At 51.2% G+C, this 26,169-nt stretch overlaps 1 protein-coding gene across 1 annotated transcript; it reads left to right on the plus strand.

The window, feature by feature from the left end:
- LOC113629351 (uncharacterized) lies at positions 1-25,198 on the plus strand. The gene is made up of 6 exons (XM_027123771.1): positions 1-24; positions 236-345; positions 1,418-1,562; positions 14,563-14,750; positions 15,043-15,104; positions 23,676-25,198. The coding sequence occupies exons 1-6, from the start codon at positions 1-3 to the stop codon at positions 23,993-23,995; spliced, it is 849 nt and encodes a 282-aa protein (XP_026979572.1). The 3' UTR covers positions 23,996-25,198.
- Positions 25,199-26,169: the final 971 nt, after the last annotated feature.

Genomic DNA, 26,169 nt, shown 5'->3' on the forward strand with positions numbered 1-26,169 from the left:
ATGACTCCTCTGCTAGCAGGCCCGGTAATAGGCACCCGGCCCCTTTCCCCTCGTGACTCTCTTCCCTGCTTCCTCTTCCTCCCCTGCACCCTCCTGTTCTTATCCGACCAGGGCTAGGCCAATCACTCAGCACCATTGTGGATGGACAGAGGGGAAGAGCCAGCAGATCCTGGAGACAGGCATCTGTGAGATGACCAGAGCTGTCCACGGCCACGACAAGCCTCCTGCAGCGTAGTCTCCTGTGTGTGGTCACACACGCCAAGACTTCACAGGGCGTGACCACAGGCCCCTGTGCTGTCCCAGCTTCGGGGTGTGCACGGACCCAGGAAAAACTCAGTATTTGGGGTGAGGAGGGGACTTCTGGGAGTTCACACCCCAGCCCCTCCACTGTTTGTAAAAAGTGGGAGGCAGCCAAGCAAGGCAGAGCTCTGGGCCAGCTCCCCATCCCAGGTGCTCCGTGAGACACAGGGGAGGTGGAAGAAGGGAAGCCAAGGTCCTTTGGGAATCAGGTGACTCAGCAAGGGACCCCAAGCAGTTAAAAGTGAAATTTTGTTTCTTGTGATTCAGGAATTCTTATCCCACCCTGTCTCTCCACACCTGGGCAGGGGAGGGGTCCCAAGGCCCCAGCAGACACTCTCAGGTCTTCCTTTAATGCCGGGCAGCACGGCTGGGACGGGCTGACCTCTCTAAGCCAGCTCGGGGATATCTCGATGGAAGGAACCACAGGGGAACCTGCAACCAGGTTCGTGGTGGGCTTTATTCGTTTGCCCTGTGGGGTTTTCTACAGGGATGCTGCCATGCCCTGGTCTCAGCCTCCTGTCTGTTGCCTGGCACCCTGATCCCACTTATCCTGGAGGGAGAAATCCCATTTTCCCACTCCCACCCCCACGCTCCTTTCTAGAGCAGCCAGGATGAACGACTCAGTCCCTTCCCTGGAGTCCGGCGGCAGCATGTCAGTTGGAGGGGGATGTGGATTGGGGCCATAAAATTTTCTCAGTCATTGAATAAAGGATTTAGTTATTTAGACAAACTAAATATGTTAGGCTATCTATACTAACTACATGAATTAGATTCATTTTTCAAAATTTTAAATGTCTCAACTTTATCCAGAGACTGAAAGGCCTATAGCAAGCCAGGGGAGGGTGGGATCTTTGAACGTGCTCAGGGAAAACCACTGGCTGGATGATTCCCTAAGAAAAGGGACACAGTCACCGAGAACTCTGCCTTTTCTGCCAACACCGGGGTCCAGAGAAGGCAAGTGCTCTTCCAATGAGGGTGAACAAAGTCAGATAAGATGAGGGAGCTCAAAGCAATGGAGGGGCTGGCATGCGGGATGGGTGTTTTATTTACCTTTCTCAGTGGGGAGCTCCCCAGAAATACCCGGGGTCCACAGAGAGCTCTCTATTCCAAATCGCAGGTCTCCTCTCCTCTCTTCTGCTGAGAGAGCGAATCCCGGCCTTAGACTTGATCTGCCCTCCAGCCAGCGACCTCCGTTGTTCCTCCTGTTGGATCTGATAACAACAAATGCAGAACTTCCAGCAACCAGTTGGTTTGAACAAGAGGTGGGTCATCGATTTAATGAAATGTTCACTAGAAGCCCCCCACAAAGAAAAGGTCCCATCTGGGGACTGGGGGTAACATGACGGGCTAGTGGCAGACCCTTCACTTAACAGGCCAGTCAGGTCGCTATTGGCTGGAGTGATACCCAGAGTTGGGATTATTTGTTTCCAAGGAACTGAAATCTCTCTGGGGAGGAAGTATGTCCCTATTTGTATCTTCGATTGGGAAGCAGGACTGTCCCCCACTCACTAGAAACAAGAGAAGGAAGATATGCCATCCTAGGTGCACATGGGTTAGTGCTAGGCTGTGTGAGTGTGAGTGTGGGTGAGGTGTGTCTATGTGCCTGTGAACTTGTTAACCTTTGAATCTGGATTTGAGGACCACCACTCTGAATGAAAAGACTCTGTCCTTTGAAGAGTATACCACCCATGGGAGGAGAAAAACAGAGAAAATGCCTGTGAAACAAGGAATGACGTATTGGGGGGGATAACATATGTAAAAGTGCCTGGAACACAACACTCAATGAACAGCAGGTGACATTATTTGCAGACATAACCAAGGGTGTTATTTAAGATCAAAAGCTTCAGAGAATCAGGGGTCTGGATCTGAATCCTGGCTTGGTTTGTGACCTTGGGCTTAATCTTTTTTTATTTAACTTTTTCTTTTCAATAATTTTAGGTTTACAGAAGAGTTCCAAATACAGTATAGAAAGTTCCCTTGTATCCTTTACCCCGCTTCCTCTAATATCTTACATAATGAGGTACACGTATTAAAACTAAGAAATTAGGGACTTCCCTGGTGGCGCAGTGGTTGGGAGTCCGCCTGCCGATGCAGGGGACGCGGGTTCGTGCCCCGGTCCGGGAGGATCCCACGTGCCGCGGAGCGGCTGGGCCCGTGAGCCATGGCCGCTGAGCCTGTGCGTCCGGAGCCTGTCCTCCGCAGTGGGAGAGGCCACAACAGTGAGAGGCCCGCGTATCGCAAAAAAAAAAAAAAACAAAAAAAAACAAAAAAAAAACTAAGAAATTAACAGTGGTACATTACTAGGAACTAAAACTAGACTTCATTCAGGTTTTACCGTGTTTCCTACTAATGTCCTTTTTCTGTTCTAGGATCCAATCCATGATACCATGTTGCATTTAGCTGTGTCCAGTCTGTGACTATTTCTCAATTTTTCCTTGTGTTCTCTTGACTTTGACACTTTGAAGAGTACAGGGCAGGGACTGTAGCTCGATTTATAACTTTTTCTGGCCTTTCCTCACGCCAGGTTATGGATTTGGGGGAAGAACACCACAGGGGTGAAGTGCCCTTATCATATCATGTGGGGGGTATCTGCTCTCGACATGACTTATCGCTGGCGATGTCGCCTGTATCACTTGCGTAGGGTGGTGTCTGCCAGTTTCCTCCACTGCAAAGTTACTATTTTCCCTTTCCATGTTTTATTCCTTAGAAGCCAGTCACTAAATCCAGCCCACACTCAAGGACAGAGGAATTAAGCCACACCTCTTGGAGGGAGGGGTAGTCACGTTACATTTGGAATTCTGTAAGGCAGATTTGACCCTTCTCCCTCATTCTACTTAATCTTTTTCAAGCCTCAGTTTCTCATCTGCAAAATGGGCTATTCAATGGAGAGGCTTGTTGGAAGGTTTAAATAATATAATGTGTGAACAGTCCTTAGCACTAACAAAGGTTAAATATTATGATCAGAAATGATCCAAGACACATCAAACTATTTGCAGGAGTCATTTAACTTGGCCCATTGTGCAGCTGTCAATGTTGGTCTCCTCTAGACACGGAGAGTGAAGGCCCCTGAGAGGGGCAGTTTGGGGCCAGGCTAATGTTGGGCTGCTTTCTGCCCCTCCTGAGAGCCCCACACACGAGAGGGGAGGTCTGGAGACAGGATGCCCAGAGCCCACTGAAGGCACGGCCTAACCACAGATGTGGTGTGTGGACTGGATGTTGGTGAAAGATGATAAAAATGCGATAAGAACCAAACACCTGAGAAACCACTCAGGAGGCCAAGACCAGAGTAGAGCCTAAGAGATAGTGAGTTCTCAGTAATTAGTCATCGACTGAATGGCCCAGTGAGAACTAAACAAAGAGCACTGGACTGGGAGTCCTGTTACTTGGGTCTTTCAATCCAGATTTTTTTTTTTTTTTTGCCAATTTGCCATGTGACACTGAGCAAGTTACTTAACTTGTCTGGGCTTCATATTCTGGCTGTGTGAACTGTGAGGAAGTTGGGGAAAGACAGGTCTAGGCCCACGCTGCAGAGGCAAGGTGCTCACCCGCACTTCTCCCTCATCACCCCGCTTTCTGTGACCCATACTAACTGTGGGACTCTCTACTGGGCTTTCAAAAACAGATGCCGATACCTTAGCACTTGTTGAAGGCCCAGGGCATCGTTAGAAGCTTGTCAGCATGTACAGTATGGTAAAGGCTGTTGCAGTACATGTTCTGCCTGTTTTTGCTCTGTGCTTCCTACATGTGCTGCTTTGATTTCTCTTCATCTGCCCCGACTGGTCTCATCTCCTGTTTGTCCTCAGCTGCTGAAAGGGCCACGTTTGTTTTCATTACAATAGCATCCTTGGGGAAACTTCCCTGGTGGTCCAGCATGTAAGACTCTGCCCTCCCAATGCAGGGGACCTGGGTTCGATCCCCGTTCAGGGAACTAGATCTCGCATGCGTGCCGCAACTAAGAGTCCTCATGCTGCAACAAAGATCCCGTGTGTCACAACTAAGACTCGGCGCAACCAAAATAAATAAATATTTTTTTAAAAAATGGGGGTGGGGTGCCCTTGTGCTCTCCTCAGAGGGGCCCCACTGGCACTCTGTGAAAGACAATCATATCCTTCTGTTTCCTCCATGTTTGTTTTTAGACAAAGATGTGATCAGAGGGGCTCTCTGGACTCATGGCCTTCAGAGGGGAGGTTAGCTTGGGTCTTCACCCCAGTCACTCATAACCTGAACATGTATATTCCTACACCGAAACAGAGCTGTTCTCCTTGCCCTTCAGGGAAGAAGCCTGGAGTCTGGGGAGGGAGATCATGAGACAGGAAAGGGCTCTTCAGAGGTGGAGGTGGGGCGGGTTTGATGAATTATTCTTCACATTTGATTTACTTTTCGAACTGTACTTCTCCTTCCCACAGGGGCTCTTTCTAGACCTAAACTGCCTCTGTCGGGGCTGCCTTAGTGCCAAGGTATCTCCCAGCTTCCCAGCCCTCTGGCCTTTTCCTCCCCTACCAGTGTTCCCAGAGCTCCTGCCCTTCTCTGGTCACCAAGCCGGAGGCTCGAGCACCTGGCCCGGCCGACCTTTCACGACCAGCGCTGGAGCGCCCCCTGCCGCTAGAAATTGCTATGACCATTGGGCAGAGGGTTCAGTTAGGGGGCTGATTAGGTTCTCGTCACACGGGCTGCAAACAGTGGCAAACAATTAATCAAAAAGAACTTCAGGCATCCACAGGCCAGCACTCTGCTGGGGATTGTGGAGGAAGCTGGATAAGATGCAGGGCATGCCTGCCAGGCTACAACCATGGGGCATCCCCCGCACCCCACCCCAGGCCACCTGACCCAGCTTTCAGCCAGACCCCAGGCTCCGTGCCAGCTCTGGCCCCTGGTGAAGGGAGATCTGAGACCCCTGGGTGAGGAGAGCAAGCAAGGCAGCATCAAGACGCCATCCCTGGGCTTCCCTGGTGGCTCAGTGGTTAAGAATCCGCCTGCCAATGCAGGGGACACGGGTTCGAGCCCTGGTCCAGGAAGATCCTACATGCCAGGGAACAACTAAGCCCACGAGCCACAACTACTGAGCCCTCATGCCACAACTACTGAAGGCCACGTGCCTAGAGCCCACGCTCCACAGCAAGAGAAGCCACCGCAATGAGAAGCCCGCGCACCGCAACAAGGAGTAGCCCCCGCTCGCCGCAACTAGAGAAAGCTGGCACAGCAACAAAGACCCAGTGCAGCCAAAAATAGATAAATAAGATAACATAAGTAAATTTATTTTTTTTTAAAAAAGGTGCCATCCCTGCAGGTCCTACCCGCTCCCCTTCCCTGGGGGCCAAACAGGGGCCAGTGACTTGCTGGCCTTGCTCCCTGCCCCCATTCTGCTCAGAGCCAAGTCTGCTTTTCCATCTCCCAGGGACCCCCACCCTCCTGCCCAGCCTGTGTGGCCTCTGGGCTGTAGGACGGCTCACACCAGGACCAGGGCCCACTCCCCCATGAGGCCCAGGAGGCCCCCTGTACCATAGGGGCCCATGGGAATATTTCCATTTCTTGTAGAATCAGAAGGCAGAAATAAACTTTTAGGCTGAAGAAAACGTTTTAGTATACAATGTTAACATCTTCATCTTTATACCAACACAGTCGTAAAATATAACTTTGAATGTTATTTAGAGAGTGAAAAGGGCCCTCACCCAAGTCCTAATGCAGCCCCTGGACGTGGCCGTCTGTCTGGGCAACCGTCTGACGGTCAGCGGGGCTAAGATGCCGGTGAAGGCCAGATTCCTCGGTCGTGGCGGTGACGAGATTCTCTCTAGAGAGGCTCGTGTGGATTCTTGGCTTTTTATTTTCTCTCTTAATAAAGATATGTGATGTTTACATTGTCAGAGAACAAACAGAACCTTGGCTTGTGTTTCACGTCTTAGGAAATGGGTCTCATGTACTTTTGGCTGTTCCCTCATGTTCCTGTAGTCGTAGATCCAGCCCCTTTGGAACGGAGGGACAGTACATCAAGATGTTGGTGGGTGGAGAGGGCAGGCATGTCCCTCCGTCGGCCCTCCCCTCTACTTATGGCCCTGGAATCCCTGTTTTGCCTTCCAGGTTGGTCCTCCTCCCGTTCCCACATCTGCCCTCGGGTGTCAGATGACCCCCACTTCTACCCCCCAGTGGCCTGTCTTCTTCCTACAGGCCAACCCGTCCTACGTGTCCTCAGCCTCGGCCCTCTCAGGGGTTCTGGAAACCTCTTCTGTATCTATTTCATTACTTCCCCCACTGTGTTAGTTTGCCAAGGTTGCCAGAACAAAGTATCCCAGGCTGCAAGGCTGAAAAACAGAAGTGTATTCTTCCACAACTCTGGAGGCTAGAAGTCTGAAAGCCAGGTGTGGTGGGTTGTTTCTTCTGAGGCTCTGCTCCTTGGCTTGTAGATGGCCAAGCTGCCCCGGTGTTCTCACCTGGTCTTCCCTGGGTTGTGTCTTCCTCTCTTCTTACAGGGACCCCAGTCGTTAATTAGGACCTGCCCTAATGACCTAATTTTAGCTTCATTACCTCTTTAAAGGCCCAATCTCCAAACAGTCACACTCTGAGGGACTGGCAGTTAGGGCTCCAACATAGGAACTTATGGGGGACACAATTCAGCCCATAACACCGACCACCATCTCTACTTCCACGCACAAAACTGGTTGCCAGAGCTACAGAACATGAGCTTGTGAAGGGTGACAGTCTGGGAAGTCACAGGCAAGACAGAGTTTTGAGGGCTGTGGGCCAGGGTGATGGGAACCATGCCTGTGAACAGGCAAAGCGCTGCTGAGGCCCGCCTGGCATCAAGGCCAAAAGGGGACACTTTGCCTAGGGGAGAAGCGGATTTCCATGGGAGGGTCTGCTCAGCCAACCGTTGAGAAGACTGCCTCTCAATGCTTGTACAATAATTATCATCACTTGGAAGGATTTAGTGCCTCTTGGTCTAAATTTATGGATACTCTTCTTCTGCCAGGCTTATCATAACGACCAGCATCACCCCCTCCCCTTGGCCTTCCTAGTCCACGGTGCCGTAGCCCAGACATGACCTGTCTTTTTTTTTTTTTTGCGGTACGCGGGACTCTCACTGTTGTGGCCTCTCCCGTTGCGGAGCACAAGCTCCGGACGCGCAGGCCCAGCGGCCATGGCTCACGGGCCCAGCCGCTCCATGGCATGTGGGATCTTCCCGGCCCGGGGCACGAACCCGTGTCCCCTGCATCGGCAGGCAGACTCTCAACCACTGTGCCACCAGGGAAGCCCCAATGACCTGTCTTTTTAACCAAAGAGTCTGATCCTTGTTCCAGTAATTCAAAGGCGACGGCTCGAAATTCATGAATTGAGTTTATGAAGAACCTCCTAGGGGATTCTTTTTGATAGGGGGGACATTGCACAGACCCAGTCTACACCTATCCTGTGCTTGGGTGGAACATTCTTGGAAAGATGCTAACGTCCAACCGATCTCCCCCATGACCCCCACCCTCACGCCCATTTTTCTGACTCCACCCATCTGGCTGGGGCACATTCAAGGAGTCAAGTTCATTCAGAAAGCTAAAGAGGAGCAAAGTGGGGAAGATTAATCTTTTCAGAAGAGAATTATTCCCTGTATTCCAAAGCCAAATGCAAATTAAACCGATCTTTTCTGAGATAAAATGCTGCTCTTCCTTATTACAGTTCCAGGTCTCTGTTCCGAGCCCAGCAATTCTCCTGCTAGCAAAATAAGAAAGAGCTGGAGGCTCACCTTTTAATTTTACCCATTTTGGCAGTGATCCTCTCTGGCCTCCCTTCACCAGCCCACATTTTTGCTGGCACCGCGAGACAGGGAGACGAGGGAGGGAGACGTTATTACAGCTGTGTCATCGCCTTCAAAGGAGACCTCTCTGCTTAGGCCCCCAGATGCTGACCAGGCTTTGGAGGAACATTAAATCCCATCCTGATCGCCACTCAGCCCGGAGTCACTTGTGCAGAATAACAATATCCCCCGAACTACCCTGCACGTAGGGTTTGAATCCAGAGGGAGCCACCCTCTACTTGTGCTCTACGCCCCACAGAGACTTAGTTCCGAGGGACAGGAACTGTTCTTACACTGTTCTTTCACTCGCTGCTTCTCCCATCTCTGCTCCCAGGCACCTTCACCCAAACACACGTCTTCTTGCTTCCTTGCTAACCTCACACAAATGGTAAATGCTATGGGTCCCAGGGGCTGCCAGCCCACAAATTCATCAGACGTAGCTATGCCCAGAACCCAGGGTTAGGCTCAGCTGGGGCTCCTCCCAACTGCGGTTCTGCTGGAGACTCTTGCCATCTCTGGAGGTCCTGATGTCCAGTGCTCTTACCATGGCACCTACTGGTAACTTGACACCAGCCTGGGTTCTTCTTGGTCTCGACAGCAGGAGTGGGGCAGGGATCAATTATGGAGATTCCCCACAGATGCCCTCCATTATACTAGCATGCAAACCCTTACGATTTCAATGAGTCATGAAATCTTGAAGTAGGAAGAAAAAAGTTGCTAGTCCAACTCTGACTCAGGGTTTGAAGGGCACAGGCTATGCTAATCAGGGGGTCTAGGGAAACAAAGCATCAGAGAGTGGCTTCAGTGTCCCTAGAGCTGGAGAGGGTGATAGAGTAGAGCAAGAGGCCCCTAGTCCAAGCCAAGCCCCAGGGCCATGGATGCTTACGAAGGCCTGGTCTGTGAGGGTTGGGGGCCTGCAGAAGATGCGAGGAGCTGCAGGTTTGCTGAGGCCGACATGGCATCGTGACTCACCTTTGGGGCCAGTTCTCTGTTGTACCAGAGGCAGGAAAAGAAGCAGATTTGAGTTGGAAGTGTAACAGAGATACCATTAACCCAGCTAGAAAAGGAACCCCAGAGGACAGACTTGGTGAGTTTACTGCTTAATGTAGGGGGAGCCGCAGAAGGTTTTGTTCAAATTTCAGTGTATCCTGTGGCTGCCCAAAGGACCGAGAAAGTCATGCCCTCCTCAAAATGACTAAGTTCCTTAGGAACTATGCCCGGAACTTTTCTAGGACCTGAACCAGGTCTCACTGCTCTATATCCTCGCTACAAAGTGTGGTCCACAAACCACGGCATCAGCAGCCCCTGGGAGCGTCTTGGAAAGGCAGAATCTTGGGCCTCGCCCCAGAGAATGACTCAGAACCTGTATCTTCTGATCCCAGGAGACTTGTATCCATTAAAGTTCCTGAAACACTGCTCAGTTGGCCAGGTAATTTACAAGGCCCAGTGCAAAACAAAAATGTAGGACCCCTTGTTAAAAAAATAACAATTTCAAGGCAGCAGCAGCAGAATTCTATTTTGTTTTTACCGTGGTAACATCTGTATAACATAAAATTTGCCATTATAACCCTTTTTGAGTATACAGTTCAGTGGCATTAAGTACATTCACACTGCCGTGCAACTATCACCATCATCCATCTTCAGAACTCTTCCATCTTTCCAAATGGAAACTGTTTCCTTTAAACAATAGCTCCCCATTACCTGTCCTCCCAGCGCCTGACAGCCACCATTCTATTTTCTGTCTCTATGAATTTGACTCCTCTATGCGCCTCATATAAGTGGAATCATGCAGTGTTTGACCTTTTGTGACTGGCTTCTTCCACTGAGCATAATGTCCTCAAGGTTTGTCCAGGTGACAGCTGAGTATTAAACCAAGTGTAGGGCCCTTCTGGGCACCGGGCCCCGTGTGGCTGCACAGGTCACATGTCCTGACAGTACTCTCTAGCAGTGGAAGAGCCTATTTTTCTCAAAAGTCACCAAGAAAACTTCTCAGTTTTTCCTCAAATCAGAGGCTTTCTGATTTTTTAAAGCATTTTTCAAAGCCAAGGAGAAACCTGAGTACACATCCCTAATTAGAACTATAGGACAATGGGAAAGTCATTTTCAAGGTGTGAAAATGTCAGCTCAGCCTGGATGCTTCCAGTAGGAACCACGAAAAGAGGAAGAAAAAGGCTACCTCCAAATCACAAGTCCAGGAAATATATCCCCAGTGGCCTGCAAAAAGGAGCAAAAAAAAATTTTTTTTCATGTAAAATATGTTTTATTGTTCTTTAAAAGGGCTCAAGGTTTGGTTTTAAATCAGGCTGCACACCTTCCCGATCCCCCCCAGAAGCGAATCAGGTCCAAACCCCCAGAGGGATGGTGCCGGGGAGGCAAACAGCATGTTTGGTCTCCACCATCCTCCTGGCAGACACTACAGTTTATCCTTGACAAGGAGCTGGGCATGGTATCCGTGTGTGCTAGTAGTGACTTGGGCAACATCCCATAGTGTGAGCCTCCAAATCCATGGCCACGGGCAAAGGGCCTGGTGCTGGAATTGCATTTCATGCACAAAACTGACCCAACCACTTATCCAAATTAACATCACATGTTATTCTACATTATTTTCAAAATCACCAATGTATTAATATTTTAAATAATTGGTGTAGTGTTTTACCAACTACTTAACTATCTCACTTAAGTGGGGGAGGTCTCAGCAAATTAGTAAAATGAAATCTGAATTACACCTTTTAAACTAAACGGTTTTATTGCCCCAGGGGGCTTGTAGAAGTTTAGGCAAGTTAAATCTCAGGCAGGAAAACTCCTTTGGGATCATTAATGAAGAAGGGGAAATGGTTTATCGCTAGCTTATCAGTTACTGCATGGAAATGGAACACTTTTTCGTTCTGGAAAAGCCTGCTCGTTCTCCGCTGCGGTGATATCTTTTATACACCATCATTCGCTCAGGCTCAGCCCACTCCGCCCTCATCATTTCCACCAAAGTAAACCTCAGCCCCGATTCTGCAAAATATCACACATTTCAAGTTGCCGCATTTAAGTAAATTCTTGATATGTTATCCTGCTTTATTCCAGGCTCTTAAAATACTTGTTAAAGAAAACTGCTTGGACCTGGTGAAATAGGCAGTTCTGATATTTTCTTTTTGAAGATAAGTGGCAGAAATTTTAAGGATGTGACTTCATGACCTGCCTGAGTTCCCAAACTCCCCATCTCCCATCTCCACCTCCTTTACTGGGCAAGAATCCCTTCTGCTCACAGCCCAGGGTTTGAAGGAGAGGCCAGGGTGGCGGAAGGCTGTTCCGGCACCTCCACCGCCCTGAGTGATTACAGGGCAGGCTCGGCTTGCCCGGTGACCGCTGCCCCGTCGGGCCTCGTGGCCTGGCACCCGACGACGTTCCAAGTGTGCCTGCGCCGCCTGAGTCACAGGCAGGGGAACAGGGACTTGTTCCTGCATCCCAAGGCTGCGTTCCAACAGGACCGTGGCCGCAGAAGCGCAGAACCCCAAGGCTTCTCGGCAATTATGTGGTTTTCACACTTCTATTTTTAAAAGGCTTGGAAACAAGTAACCTGGGGGATCAGGATGGTTGGGTGAATGTCTTTCCAAAGTTCTCCCAGTCAGGGGCCCTGTCCTGGCAGGGGTCCCAAAGCAACTGTGAAACCAAAATGCCAAGACAGGCCCGCTCTGCAATCCTGCTCCTCAGATGATAGAAACAGAAACACCGGGCTTCCCTGGTGGCGCAGTGGTTGAGAGTCCGCCTGCCGATGCAGGGGACACGGGTTCGTGCCCCGGTCCGGGAAGATCCCACATGCCGTGGAGCGGCTGGGCCCGTGAGCCATGGCCGCTGAGCCTGCGCGTCCGGGGCCTGTGCTCCGCAACGGGAGAGGCCACAACAGTGAGAGGCCCGCGCACCGCAAAAAACAAAACAAAACAAAAAAAAACAGAAACACCAGCGGCACCTAGACTCACACAGTCTTGTCCTACATGACCACAAAGGGTATGGTCTGGCCTCGGGTCACCGAGTGGTCCAGACTGTCGCCCTGCTGATTTGCGTGGCTAGGTAACGCTTTCCCATACAGGAGTCTGCTGCAGTGGGTCCCCAAGAAGCCAACCCAGAGAGGAGGTTGGCTCTGGAGGGAGAGGGCTGGTGGGGGGTGGGGGCATGTTAGCGGGAATTCTTGGGATGTGCATCTGGGAAGGGGGCAGGCATGGGCAGAGGGAGGAGTTGAGCTGGGGTGTGTTTCAGCGGACCTTTGGGCACTCTGAAGCTGGGCGCTCAGAGGAGTAAAGGGGCAGAGAGGGTCAGAACTTTATACCCCCGTGCAAGTTAGGCATTGGTGGGGCCCCTGGAAGGGGGAGTGTAACGGGGGGGCATGTCCTGCGGGGGGCTGACAACCCAGGCCTGTCTGTGGCAGCATCCCAGCAGGCAGGGAGGGGAGTAAGTCAGGTGTCACTCCCTGAGGTGGGCCCTGACAGCATCAGAGCATCCATGACAACATTTCATTTCTCTTCTTTCATCTGCAATTTTTTAAAAAATGGAGGCAAATTTCACATAACATAAAATCACAGAATGAACCACTTTAAAGTGTACAGTCCAGTGGCATTTGTTACATTCACAGGGTTGTACAACTACCACCCTTATCAAGTTTCAAAACGTTTTCATCCCCACGAATGAAAACCCCTACCCATTCCGCGGTCACTACCTTTCCCCCTCCCCCCAGCCCTGGCAAGCACCAGTCTGCTTTCTGTCTCTATGGAGTTACCTATCCTGGACGTTTCCTATAAATGGAATCATAGAGTATGTGAACTTTTGTGTCAGGTTGATTTCACTAAGATTTCCAAGATTCATCCGTGTCACAGCGTATGTCAGTACTTCGTTCCTTTTAATGGCTGAGTAATACACCGTTGTATGGATATACCATATTTGATTTATCCATTCAGCCATTGATGGACATTTGAATTGTAGCATCTTTTTAAAAAGGAACTTAGGATCAATGTGGAAGTTCTTGATTGTCGAAGATATGACTTCATTTCATTTGGAGGCAGGAAAAGCCCTCCAGGCTCACTGTGTGGAAGGGCATGAACTTACATCCCAGAAGAGGCTTCTGCTCAACAGCAAGTCCAAAGCCTGCCAGCCTTTCTGGGCCTGACAGCGCCACTGCAAGCTTGTCCACCGCTCTCCTGCCATGCCAGGGTGCTCTCAATCCAGTCTTGCCTTGTTCAGGCCACGCTGAGATGTTTCTGGGCGTGCTGCCTGCTCTCACTCCTCTCTGCTCCAGGGAACCAGCTCCAGCCCTTTGCTCAGGTCCCCTTTCTATCTCCCAAGGCTAATGGGGAATCTTTTCCCTCTAAGTCTTTTCCCTCCTTGCCTTGAAGTCAGAGCCACCGTTCTGGCAGACACAGGGGCTGAGCCCACGTCCTCCGCATGGCCCTTCTGCCCCAACTCCGTCCCCACCAGAGGGCAGAAAAGATGCTGCTCTCCATGACTTCCTACTGCCCGGGTCGCGAAAGATGCTGGCTGGGCAGCCACAACGCTGGCGGCTCATCTGGCCCCTCTGGATTCTGCCTGTCCAGCTTGTGCCCACCCATTTCAGCTCACCTCCTTCCCTGCCCCTCCGTCGTTGTTCCCCTGTTCCCAGGCACCCCTAGGTGCCCCAGCATCTAGCACAGAGTTGCTCAAAAGTCTGTTGACTGAAGAATCTCTTCCTTGGACATCTCTTCCTTTCAACTCCACACCTAAGAGCTTCTCTAGAAAAACCTTTACGGGAAGGATTTGTCAAATTGTCATTTGTTGTTCTAATTTTATATACACAGTCTGTGATCCTCAGAGCAGTCCCTGAGGCGGGCAGTACTAGCCCTGTCCTACTGAGGAGGAAGTTCAGGGTGGAGCCTAGCCAGGTGGGAAGCAGGCAGGGCCGGGATCTGCCCCCACTAGTGCAGCTAGGACCAGACCCGCTCCTCGCCCCAGGCTGCCTGGGCCCATCAGGTCCGTGCTAACCCCACTCTGCCAGGCATGGGGTTAATCGCTGGGGCCCCTAAGGCGCTGTGAAGGGGGGGTGGGGCGAGGGCCTTCAAACGACTTGTAGCGGGGGAGGGGCGTTCTACTGCCAGAGAGCTGTGCTCAGCCTGAGGGAAGAGTCCCGTCTCCATGGGATTTGGGGTGACATACGAACAACTATCTATATTGTAATCTGGGGCAAGCTTCACCCAAAGGACATTTACCAGTTGAAAACCTTTACTGTTAAACCCCCAACCCAGAAATAAAGGCAGCCTCAGCCGAAGGAAGACACCCTGCTGAGGGGTTTATCCTTTTCCCGGCAATAGTTGCTGGGACTTGAGGAGGGGATCTCGTCTTCTCAGTCTCTTTCCCGGCAACAAACACGGGCCTGCGGGGAAACGTCAGATAACCGGAGGAGGAAGGGCAGCAACCTTAGAGCCTGAAGTGGAGGCAACGGTGAGTAAGGGTGTCTCGTGTCTCTTTTTCTTTAGGATGGTGAGCAGTGGGCCGCGAGGAACAAACGCAGGAACAGACGCCAAAGCCCAAGCACACGTGATTCGCATTTAGAAGAACTGGAAAGAAGCCGAACCCACCTGCCCGCCTGCCCTGCGTGCCTGGGCAGGGCCATCGACCCAGAGCGTCTAGGGTCTGCTGCCTGGGGGCTCCCGGCAGGAAAGAGGTAGAGGGAGCTGCTGGCTTTTATCCCTCTCTTGGGGATGGTCACGTTTCCCCCCCTCCTACTCCCCTTCCTCCCCTCCCCAGAGACCCCAGGACGGGCAAAGCCAGCCCCCCAGGTAGACCACCTGGCCGTGGGTGAGGCTCTGTCCTGAGGGAGAGGGAAGCAGCTGGCACTGGCTAAGGTGGCAGGCGGTGGCGCTGTGACTGGGAAGCCTGCAGGAGGGGGCCAGGGAGGCCCATGTCCCAAACAGCGTATCACCAGGTCATTTTGTTTCACTGTTCCCAATGCGAAGTCATAAAGCGATGGCGGGTGACAGTTCCCAGGTGAGGAGAAAGTTCTGGAGTCCTGGACATGGTAAGTAGGGTGGGCCTGAATGGGACACTGAGGTGGGTGGTGTGAAGATTAAGGCTCTGAGCCAAACAGGAGAGAAAGAGACAGAGACAGAAGCATCCCAGGGCTCAGGAGGCAGGAGAGGTCCCCTAGCCAATGGAGAAAGCACCGTGGTCTCCAGCTGGGTGAGACTCAGCCCTTCTGCTCCCCAGGCCTTTTGTCTCTCTGTGCCTTGGAGGTCCAGGGTGGGCCTGGGGCTGGGTGGAGGTGCTGACGGTCCCTGAGTCAGGAGGTGAACCCCACCTTGGCCACTTGCCCTCAGATGTTTTGAAGAGGCAAATGGAGGTGTCAGGCATGAGCGAGAACTCTGTGTGTAGAATGAGGCTCTGAGGGAGCTGCTGGTGAGCCCTGAGCCTACAGAAGGATAGGGGCCCCGCAGAAGTCCCTGCAGCCGTAAATGGGTCCGAGTCATTCCAGCAGAATGCCCTGTGGGTATGAGAAAGAGAGAGACTACTCTGCAGAGAGCTGGATGCTTCCAGGCAGTCACCACTGCAGCGGGATCGCTCACACGCGCTCCACTCATCCCTGCTGGCCTGCAGGAGGGCACCGAGCCCCGCTTCTTCTCTGTAAGAGGAGTGTTACAGGCCAAGTCCGACCAGAGGTGGTTCTTTTCATTCTTTTCCCATTCCGTCGAGAGGGAAGGGGATTCTTTCTGGCACAGGGAAAAAAGGGGTGGGGTGTGGGGAGGAGGAAGGAGAGGGAAGGCGGTCTCCCCAGCACAGCTTGGGAAGAGGCCAGGGCGGCAGCCCCCCCCGCAGCCGCCCCCAGGATAGCAGATGGTCTGGGCTCTCCCCCCCGAAGACTGCAGAACAGCACACCCTCCTCTGCGCTTTCCGCGTCTTCCTCAGATGCTTGTGGACCGCTCTGATAGCCCTGCTTATTGTTTTCTTTCGGAGACTCCTCTTAGCTTCTACCTCAGCCGAAGGCTGAAGGTTAGGCCAATTCCTTTGTCTCTCAGACTTATGTAAACGAGAGGCCTCAGATCCTGGGCAGAGGCAAAGAGCTCCCACTCTACTTCCTTCTTAGGGGTCCAATGACATAAAATCGTTGCCATGGGGATTCCTTCATTTGTAGAAGGAACTGCTTTTAGAAAAAAAGAATGATTCACCAGTTCTTTAAGGAGGAACAGAGTCAGTCCTTGGGGAGATATGATGTAATAGGGTTTAGAAGAGGAATGATGACCAGCTGCAGTTTGTGTACGTTTTCTCTTCCTTTTTAGATCCTTGTGTAGCCTCAGGGCTCACCAGCAGCTCCCTCAGAGCCTCACTCTACACACAGAGTTCTTGCTCATGCCTGACACCTCCATTTGCCCCTTCAAAACATCTGAGGGCAGGTGTTAAAAATAATGTTAGAAAGGCCCAGCTAGGCTCACCAGGGAATTATTGTCAGGTCTTGGAAAGTGTCTTCATGGCCATTTCTGGGCCTAGCTGCTGGACAAAGTTATCAGCTTGAGGGTGCCACAGGGCCTTTGAACATTCATCTCCATTATGACTGGCCTAGCAGAGGACTTTTCCTATATTGACTCTCTCTGGGAAGTCTGCAGTTAACAGTGCAAGCTAGAAACTAAAGGTCCACAAGAGGGGAGGGAATGACCCAAGGTATGTAAGTGGCAGAGTTAGTCCCAGAAGCCAGGCCATCTAAGCAGCTATGGCCAACAGAGCAGGAGCCAGGAGGAAAACTTTTTTTTTTTTTAATAAATTTATTTATTTATTTATTTTTGGCTGTGTTGGGTCTTCGTTGCTGCGCTCAGGCTTTCTCTAGTTGCGGTGAGCGGGGGCTACTCTTCATTGCGGTGCGCAAGCTTCTCATTGCGGTGTCTTCTCTTGTTGCAAAGCACAGGCTCTAGGCGCATAGGCTTCAGAAGTTGTGGCTCGCGGGTTCTAGAGTGCAGGCTCAGTAGTTGTGGCTCACGGGCTTAGTTGCTCCACGGCATGTGGGATCTTCCTGGACCAGGGATCGAACCCACATCCCCTGCATTGGCAGGCATATTCTTAACCACTGCACCAACGGGGAAGTCCCTAGCCAGGAGGAATACTTTTATGAACAAATATATTGTCTAATAATTGGCAAAGAAAAGGAGGTTGATCGGTGGAAGCAATGTAAAAAATTAATAAGGGGCTGAAATTAGACTGATGTAATTGAGATGGTCCTTCTTTTCCTTTTGAAAAAGCACTGCACTGGGAGTCAGCTGTGTGCCCTTGAGGAAATTACTTTCCCTCTCTGGGCCTCAACTTTCTCACCTCCTAAATGAAAGGGCTGGGCTTGCATGAGCTCAGATCTCTTCCCGCGATGACATGCTTGTATACCGCCCTCGTGCTGGAAATACTAGTGAAGGCCTCTCCACGCTAAACTTAGTGTTCAAGGATTCCCCGTGGCCCACAGCATCAAGCCCACACCCCTTAGCCTGGAGCTCAAGGCTCTGTGTGATCCAGTCACAGCTCATCTTTCCAGTCGTATCTCCCATTTGCTACTTCCTATGGATTACCTGTTCCACAGCCTTGTTCGCACCCGCTATGCAGAGCAGCCTCCTCCTGCCCCAGTGCCCTGGCCAGAAAAAGTCCAGTGAGTCCTTTATCTCTCAGTAAGATGCCTCCTCCTTCAGTTTGGGGTTCTGATCTTCCCAGTTGTGTATCCACCATCACTGCCTTCACCTGAATGCGTGTTGTAATTATCTAGTCACTCAATCCCCCGAATATTCCTGAATGATTAGCGTGTGCTGTGACAATGACAAATTCGGACATAGTTCTGCCTTCGTGGTGGGGAAAGGGAGACATTAATCAAATAGTCATGCTTAGGAATGTATAACTGCAAACAGGGAAGTGTGAAGAAGGAAGAGAGAAGAGTTCCCCGAGAGCTTGTGAGAGTGGGATGCGGAAGGAGATGCTCCCAGGAGGGGAAGACCATGTGCTGATTCTGGCCAAAGGGAGTGTGGAGGATGAGAAGGGCTGGAGGAAGGCCAGGGTGAGGGGAGGACTTCCAGAGACATCGGGGGTGGCAGTGGTGAGCCTGGATGAGTGGGCTGTGGAGGGAGTGCTGTCTTGATCAGAGGAGCCATCTGGGAAGCCTGTGAGGGGTTGTAAAGAGGGGAGTGAGAGATCAAATAGGTGTTTCAGAACAAGTATCTTGGCTGCTGTGCAGAGTGGCCTGGAGTGGTGGTTTGTAGCCCCAGATGTGTAAGAAGCATGGGGAAGTTTGAGAAGGACCTATACCCTGGCCTCGCCTCCAGACATCCCCACTCGGTTAGTCTGGAGGGAGGCAAAAGGGAAGAAGGCGCCCAGTAGGAGACCCTGCAGTGGTCCAGCCAGGAGAGGAGAGCACATTGGGCAGGGATGAGCGCCAGGGATGTTTAGGAGATAAAATGGACAGGATTCGGCAATTAGTTCCCCTGGAGATGAAGGAGGAGGAGGTGTTAAGGTGGAGCCCCGAGTTCCTGGCTTATGCAAGCAGACGGAAATGGTGACATTCTGAGATGAGAACATGGGCAACGATGGGGTGTTGGGGGGCAGGGATCGGATGCGGGCACAGGCCCCCACCCCAGACCAGGCCGGCATCTCCCGGCACTCCGCGCCTGCGTGGGCCTGGAGGCTGTGCTTCCGCTGGGCCCCCGCAGCCCCTTGGAGCGCTCGCCCGCAGAGGCCAGGGTGGGCCGGAGGGATGCTTGGAGGTGGGGATGCGAGGGAGGCCCAGAGGCAGGGAGCACCGAGGCCCGCAGAGCCTAGGCGCCGGCCCCAGGTGGCCCAGCGTATGGTAAAGGCAGAAAACAGCACATTTGGCAAGAGTACGGGCACTAAAAGTGATCCCCAGGCCGACGCGGGTGCCAGCAGGGCTTTTACCTGCCTCTGGATCAGGGGGCTCCTTCAGGGCAGCAAAGTGAAGACTCGCTGACACAGTGAGCTGCCTGTAACCGGCTCCCCCGGGATGGTGGGAGCTGGTGGGCGCCTTCCCTTGTATCAGACAGACATACCCGGCCCTCAGCTCACTTGGATTCCCTGGGCAGGGATGTCAGAGCAGCCCAAAAATCTGTCCACATTCGTTTCCTCCAGCCACTTGATGCAGGAGAGAAAGAACACACTTGGAGTTGGGGGACCCGGGGGCTAGGCCTGTTTTGGTGGGTGGCAGATTTTGTGACCTTGGGTAAGTCACTTATCTCACCAGATCCTGGGAGGGGTAGAAGCAGGAGGAAGACCCAGACCTGCCCTCTCTGGAGGCTCACCGGCTCTCTGGTGGTGTGACAGACCCTGGGCAAAGAGCAAGCCATACCACAGCCCGGCCAAGTTTCCTGGAGGAGGTGAGGGAGGGGAGGAAGAGCAGAAGGAGGGTTGGGGGGAGGGGAGAGGAGCAGGGGGAGGAGGGGAAAATCTGTCTCACCACCACCCGAGGGCTCTGCCCCAGCTTCTCTCTGTGTTCATCTATGTGCAGGAGGAATTGCAATGTGTGGTTGTACCACAGTGACTCTCTTTTGTCTTTTTTTTGTTTGTTTTTTGCGGTACGCGGGCCTCTCACTGTTGTGGCCTCTCCTGTTGTGGAGCACAGGCTCCGGACACGCAGGCTCACCGGCCATGGCTCACGGGCCCAGCCGCTCCGCGGCACGTGGGATCCTCCCAGACTGGGGCACGAACCCGTGTCCCCCGCATCCGCAGGCGGACTCTCAACCACTGCGCCACCAGAGAAGCCCTCTCTTTTGTCTTTTTTATTTTTTTTTAATTGAAGTAAAGTTGGATTTACAATGCTGTGTTAGTTTCTGGTGTGCAGCAGGGGGACTCAGTTATACACCTATATATGCACTCTTTTTCTTATTCTTCTCCATTATGGTTTATCACAGGATACTGACTATAGCTGCCCGTGCTCTACAGTGGGACCTTGTTGTTTATCTTATATAGAGTGGTTTGCATCTGCTAAAATGAAACTCCAGGGTTGAACTCCAAGTTGTTTTTGTTTTTCGTTTTAACCCCTGTATGAACACCTGTAATGACTACCCTAATACGTACACTTCTTGTCTTTGTTTATAAGCGCTTTCCCCAAAACGTGTTTTCTTATGTCCCTCGGTCCCTTTACCTATGCCTGTAACCCAAGGTAACAGTTATTAAAAACTTGCCCTTTTCTCCTTGTGCATTCAAACAAATTCACACGTAAAGGGTGTCACTCCTTTTCTGTCACTGTTTGTTTTACAAAAGTTGCCTCACACAGTGTACAATTCTCTGCCACTTGTTTTGCTCCCTGAACAATAAATACACCAAGAAAATCCCTCTGCATGAGCAGATAGAGATCTTATTCTTTTCAATGGTGTGTAACACTCCACGGTAGGGACTTAAGAGAGCACTCCTACACAGGCAAGAGATTTTTTTCCCAATGGTAGAATAGAAAGAGATTTTTCATTTTTTTTAATGCTGGAGACTTTAGTGAGGTCTTTTTACCTGGCAGGAAGCTAAACTACCTGTATGGTTCGAGAGCCAAGTCCGGCACCCACTATGTGCGGGTTTGTTGGTAAAGACAAGGAATGGTCTTTGCTCTGAGGAGTTCACTCTGCTGCCAGAGAGACAAGAGCCCTGTCCCTTAGACAGCAGTCCCCGAAACTCATGCCTGCAGGGGTGAAGGCTTGAGTTAACCCCCTGGGAAAGGGCAACCTTGATGGAGAAAATTCTAGAGGGAAAGTGCAGAGTCAACAGTTATTTGATATTGGGAATTCCCTGGCGATCCAGTGGTCAGGACTCGGTGCTTTCACTGCCGAGGGCCTGGGTTCAATCCCTGATCGGGGAACTAAGATCCACAAGACACGTGGCAAGGCCAAAAAAAAAAATTATCTGATGTGCCATGTGGCCAAGACATGAAGCTAAGGAGGAGGAAGTAGGATTACTCAGTGTGCTGGCTGAACAGCTCCCTCCTTCCCACTGACTTTGCCCCAAGAATTTCAACAGCTACAGGTTATTTCCAGAGGGAGGTTGAGCCATTCGCCTCTTCATTTTCTAACTGCAGAACGGATAAAAGTCTGAGATTTCAATCAAAAGCTTAAGAAAATAATAATCCTTAGTTGCCCTAATTCTTTTCTGAAAATACCTCACACTGACAGAAATTGTCTTTAAGCCCCCTTTCTCTTCTGTCGTGCTTTAAATTTCTTCCTTAATTAAAAAGAATTGTTTGCCTGATGTGGGCTCCAAAGGGCTTATTTATTTTAACTGACCTTCTTGTTTCTTTTTCTTATCCTAACCAGTGACTTGATAACTCTAAAGCTCTCTATTCTTCTGTCTTAAAATGCCCATTGTCTCTGTCACCAGGGGAACATAATAATGAATTTTATAATCAGCCCATTTCTATTCCCACAGCATGGAAGCCGTGTCAGTAACAAGCAGAAAGCACAGCGCCCCTAAGTTCAACTGCCCTAAATTGGCTGCTCGTCCCTAGCAGAGATTTTAGAATGCTCTTCTCAGAATAATATTTCAGCATCACTCAACCTTACCAATATTTGATGACAACATTATCTGAAAATTAATGATGAATTAATGTCTGCATTCCAAAGTACCTGGCTGAATTCACTGTGTAAAAAAAAAAAAAAAAGGCAGGGGGCAGGGCAGCCAAACAGGTATGTCATTGAAACCCAGCAACTGTTGAATGATGGAATTTTTTTCCCCGTCCCTTAAGGCGATCAAGAGTAGTACCCAGTCTGAGAATGCCTCAGAAGCACGCCATCCAGTGACTTGGATCCTTGAGCTCAGAGGGTTGTGATAGAATTAAGTCTGACTCAACAAATGAGGTCACTGGGAAGAAGCACTGGTGTTAAATTTCCCATTAACACTGGTGGCTAATTTACTAAACAGTCATCTGCTTGTGGTTCCAGAAGACCGCCCGGTAAATTCCAGACACCTCCTGGGCTGCAGATAGCTTGGGCATGAAGTCACCATACCCTGGTCAGTGTGACTTTTGGTGACCATCCCTCAGTACACCGGAAAGTATTTCCAGAGACTGGATGCCATTTTGGAGTGTAAAGCCTTGGAAATCTGTGGAAGGTGACTTCTTATGTTGAATCTAGAAATGGGATGGCAGGAAGGGGTGCTCTGACTCTTGGTGCCAGGAAACTCAAGTTCGGGTGCTCGTTCTGCCACAGATGTTAACTGCAATTCAAGTCACTGAATGGCTCATCTTAGGGGTGTTTCTAGATTAGATATTGTACTGTATCAAGAAGTGTACAAAAGTAATGAATTGTCATTCACCAGTTGTCAGACATAAAGGATGCCTTTCCCCCTACTTCTCTGAGCCCTACTTTCCTTATCTGTCAAGTGGAAACACTAATAACTTGCTTATCCACCCCTCACCTCCCAGGACTGTTAACATGAGTAAAAAGAGAAAAGAGATTTGAAATTTGCATGCAAAGTTCAAAGTTCTACACAATTAGAAAGCACAAACGGAAATCATTTCTAGATTCTGATGAAGCTTTTCAGTCATTTCCAATCACAGGTTTAGGAATTCAGCCACCACGTTCTTGCTGTTGAGCCTGTGCTGGTTCAAGCATCACAGCCCAGATGGCCAGTGGTCTCATCTCTGGCCAGCTCCTTAGGGGTCAGCCTGGGTTTCTTGCTGGTTTGTCACTGCCTCACACTCTCTGCCCCTGACACGGGGGGTGGGGGCAAGAAACAGGGATGAACCTCTCGGCTTCCTCCTGAAACTGCCCTCCTCACAGTTTCTCAGCTGTGTCTTCCAGAGTCTTCTGTTTGAATTCTTGACTGGGCAATCACTTTCCTTAAACCAAGTCAGGTCTTCTGAATTCCTAGAGGCAGCAGAGCATAGGGGGAGCTTGTGGGACTTTGGGCTACAGATCATTAATTAATTATCCATGGATCTTCTGAGCCTTGGTTTTCTCATTTGTAAAATGGAGGTAATAAATCTACTTCACTGGGAATCTCTGGGGATGAGATAAAAGAACATGGGTGGAAGGACCTGGCATACTGTAGGAGCTAAAAGTACATCCTTTTCCTTTTTCCTTCTCTCCCTCTTCCTTCCCCACTCAGCTGCCTGCAAGGCACTGTCTCCTCGCTCCTGATTAGGTGTTCCATTTACCCTCTTTGCAAAGGAGCTGCAGAAAGCAGATTTAGCCACACGTCTGTGCATTTTCCTGGAGAAGCCTTCACAAGACCACTTCTCCTTTTCCATACTGGCCTTGTCTGAGTCGTTCTAGAGTCTTCACATTTGGGAAAACATCTGGATGTCACCTAATTTTCATGTTGCATCTGGACGTGTGTCAGAGCCACACTGTAACTGCACACTGGGAATCATGTCATTTGTTCAGGGGCAAACCTAGAGGCGGCTTTGTGAGGGTCTACCCGTAGGTGCCGGAGGAAGGAAGAGGGAACTCGGAGGGCCTGCAGAGATGAGGAGTCAGGTAGGATCCTATTAAGCGGGTTTCACTGAAGGCTGTTGACACACTTCTCATAAACTCCCCGCTTCCTGCTATTTTCACAGGAGAAAACACGATGAGGGCTGGAAGTCAAATTAAGCAATTAAGCAAAATTCCCCAAGTCACTTGAGCTATTCCTCTGAATCCAGGGCCCTGGGATAACACAGCCTGTCAGCGACTCCTGTTTCGTACCTGTCTTCCATCTCCATTCTGCAGAGGGACCAGAGAGATGATTCCAGAAGTGCTGCCATTGCTGGTATGTCCGTCCCTCCCGCTCTGGCGCTGGCGCCTCACCTTCTACCCTCCACTGTCTCTTCATCCATCTTTCTCCTCTTTATTTTTGTCCACCCTCATGGCTGTCAGGGGGCTCTTGGGTCATCTTTGTCATCATAAACTCATGGGTTCCAAAGTGTGCTCTGTGGAACACTTACTTGAGAACGTGCCTCCAAAAAAAAAAATGGATCCCTGACCAACTGCCAGGAATGGCGCACACTGTGTCCCTCGTGGAGATTCTCAGTTCGTGTCACCTATTGAGAGCTCTGAAAAATTCCATAATAAATGGTTTAACATTGTTTAACTAGTTTTTCCCAAAACCTTTTTGATCATGGACCCTTTCCTATGAACTCCCAAGGAACACCTATCAGCAGGGTTTGGTGAACCACACTTTGGGAAAAGCCGGCATGAACAATGTATTATTTGTAGAAATGCTGTGAAGTCAAATTCGCTTATGAGAAATCTGGCATCAAAGGCCTATGGAAAAATGTGTGTGCTGTGCTTTAATGAAAGTATGACATTCGTGTAGATCAGAGGTCCCCACCCCTCTCACCACAAAAGATCCTTTTTAGTTCTTTCCTCAAGGGATTCCATGTTTCGAAAGCTTTTATCTACCCAACAAACTACATTTATTGAATAATAATTTGTCCTTTGAGTTTTATTCATCAAAGACATATTGCTGCCAATTAGTGCTTCAGATCAGTCAAGATAACCACTGTTACCACACAGAGTTGATATGACTCCAGCCCAAAGCAAATAAACTTAATGTTTTATTTAGTCTGGGAACCTCACTGAGGTAAATGTATGATTTCCTTTGGGCTTTTTGAAATCTTGAAAACAGCTTACAGACCCCCTTGCTGCCTTCCCAGAGTGCAGGGTGGGTGGGAGGCAGGACTGTGTGTGGAAACCCAAGGAGGACACACATGGTTGGGAGGCAGGCAGGGAGGCAGAGGTTATTGGGGCTGCCCACGGACAGCGAGGACAGCCGCGGGCCGGGGGGTGGGGACAGTGTGAAGCGGCTACAGTCCCTGGGAAGCCCGAGGGTCCATGGATTATGGGGTCCAGATCTTGAAGAACAGAGGAGATGCCAAAGGCACGCACGTGGGGCTCCCCAAATGTGGGCACGAACCTGGGCAAAGCGTATGTACCCCTGTAGCCAGGTACCCGGAAGAGCTGGGGAGGAGGCCGGGGCCCAGGGGACGGCAGGGTGGGGTGGGCGCTCTGCCGGCTGTTCTTCCCAGGCCTCCCCGACACCTGGTAGTTTTTATCATGAGCTACTAGGAGGTGAGCGAACTCAGTTTGGCCGCCCTCGTGGTTTTTTGTTTGTTTGTTTGTTTTTTCGGTACGCGGGCCTCTCACTGTTGTGGCCTCTCCCGTTGCGGAGCACAGGCTCCGGACGCGCAGGCTCAGCGGCCATGGCTCTCGGGCCCAGCCGCTTCGCGGTATGTGGGATCTTCCCGGACCGGGACACGAACCCGTGTCCCCTGCATCGGCAGGCGGACTCCCAACCACCGCGCCACCAGGGAAGCCCACCCTCGTGGTTTTTGATGAAGCCCTTGAGGGTTCGAGGCCCCTGAGGTACCGCCTTCTGTTCTGCGGCTGGCTCCCTCCTACCCCGGAAGAGCCTCGTGCGGACCTAGCGGCCGGCTCCCGCGGGAGACGGTGGGCGTCCCGGAGCTCGGCCTCAGACGCCCGGGTCCGCGGGCTCCTAACACAGAGGCTCTCCTGGTGCGTTTGAAATGGGATCAGGTGCCCCGCGATCCGGTCTCCACGGGACGTTGCACAAGAGCTGTCGGGGCAGCTGTGGGTGTAGCGGGGTGGCCCCATTCCCTGCAGTCAGAGGGGGCTCCTCTATGGGAGGGAAGTGCTCAGGCCAAGCCCTGTGCAGCCCGAACCGGCCTCCATGGGCCGGGCGCCCAGCCCTGTCCAGACATGGCCGTGGACCTCAACACCAGCCTTGCTTCTCAGCTCTCTCCTCTCATCAGCCAGGACGTTTTCACAGAAGATATACAATCTGTGCCTGGCAGAAGCCCGGTTGCAAAAATAAATCTTTCCCTGAACATTTTCCAGGCCCATTTTAGAAACAAATCTGGGCGATGCCTTTTACTCATTTCCAAAGACAAACAGCCGACGCCTGAGGCGTCTATTCGCGCAGAAATGTTTCGAGAATGGGGGATGGGATCTGCCCTCAGAAGAGCCCAACCAACTTTGAGCGGGGAGGGTGAGCAGCGCTAAGGATTGTGCCCCCACCAACCGCTGCCGGGGTCTGGGGACACAGGTGGGAGGGAGCTCACAGGCCTGGGCTCCAGAATGGTACAGCCTTGCAATGGGGGCCTCGCCCTCCCCTTCCCCCTCCCCTTCCCCCTCCCC

This window comes from Aethalodelphis obliquidens, unplaced genomic scaffold (genome assembly GCF_003676395.1).
Source record: "Aethalodelphis obliquidens isolate GAN/ISIS:26980383/991018 unplaced genomic scaffold, ASM367639v1 scaffold26, whole genome shotgun sequence".
NCBI classification, from domain to species: Eukaryota; Metazoa; Chordata; class Mammalia; order Artiodactyla; family Delphinidae; genus Aethalodelphis; species Aethalodelphis obliquidens.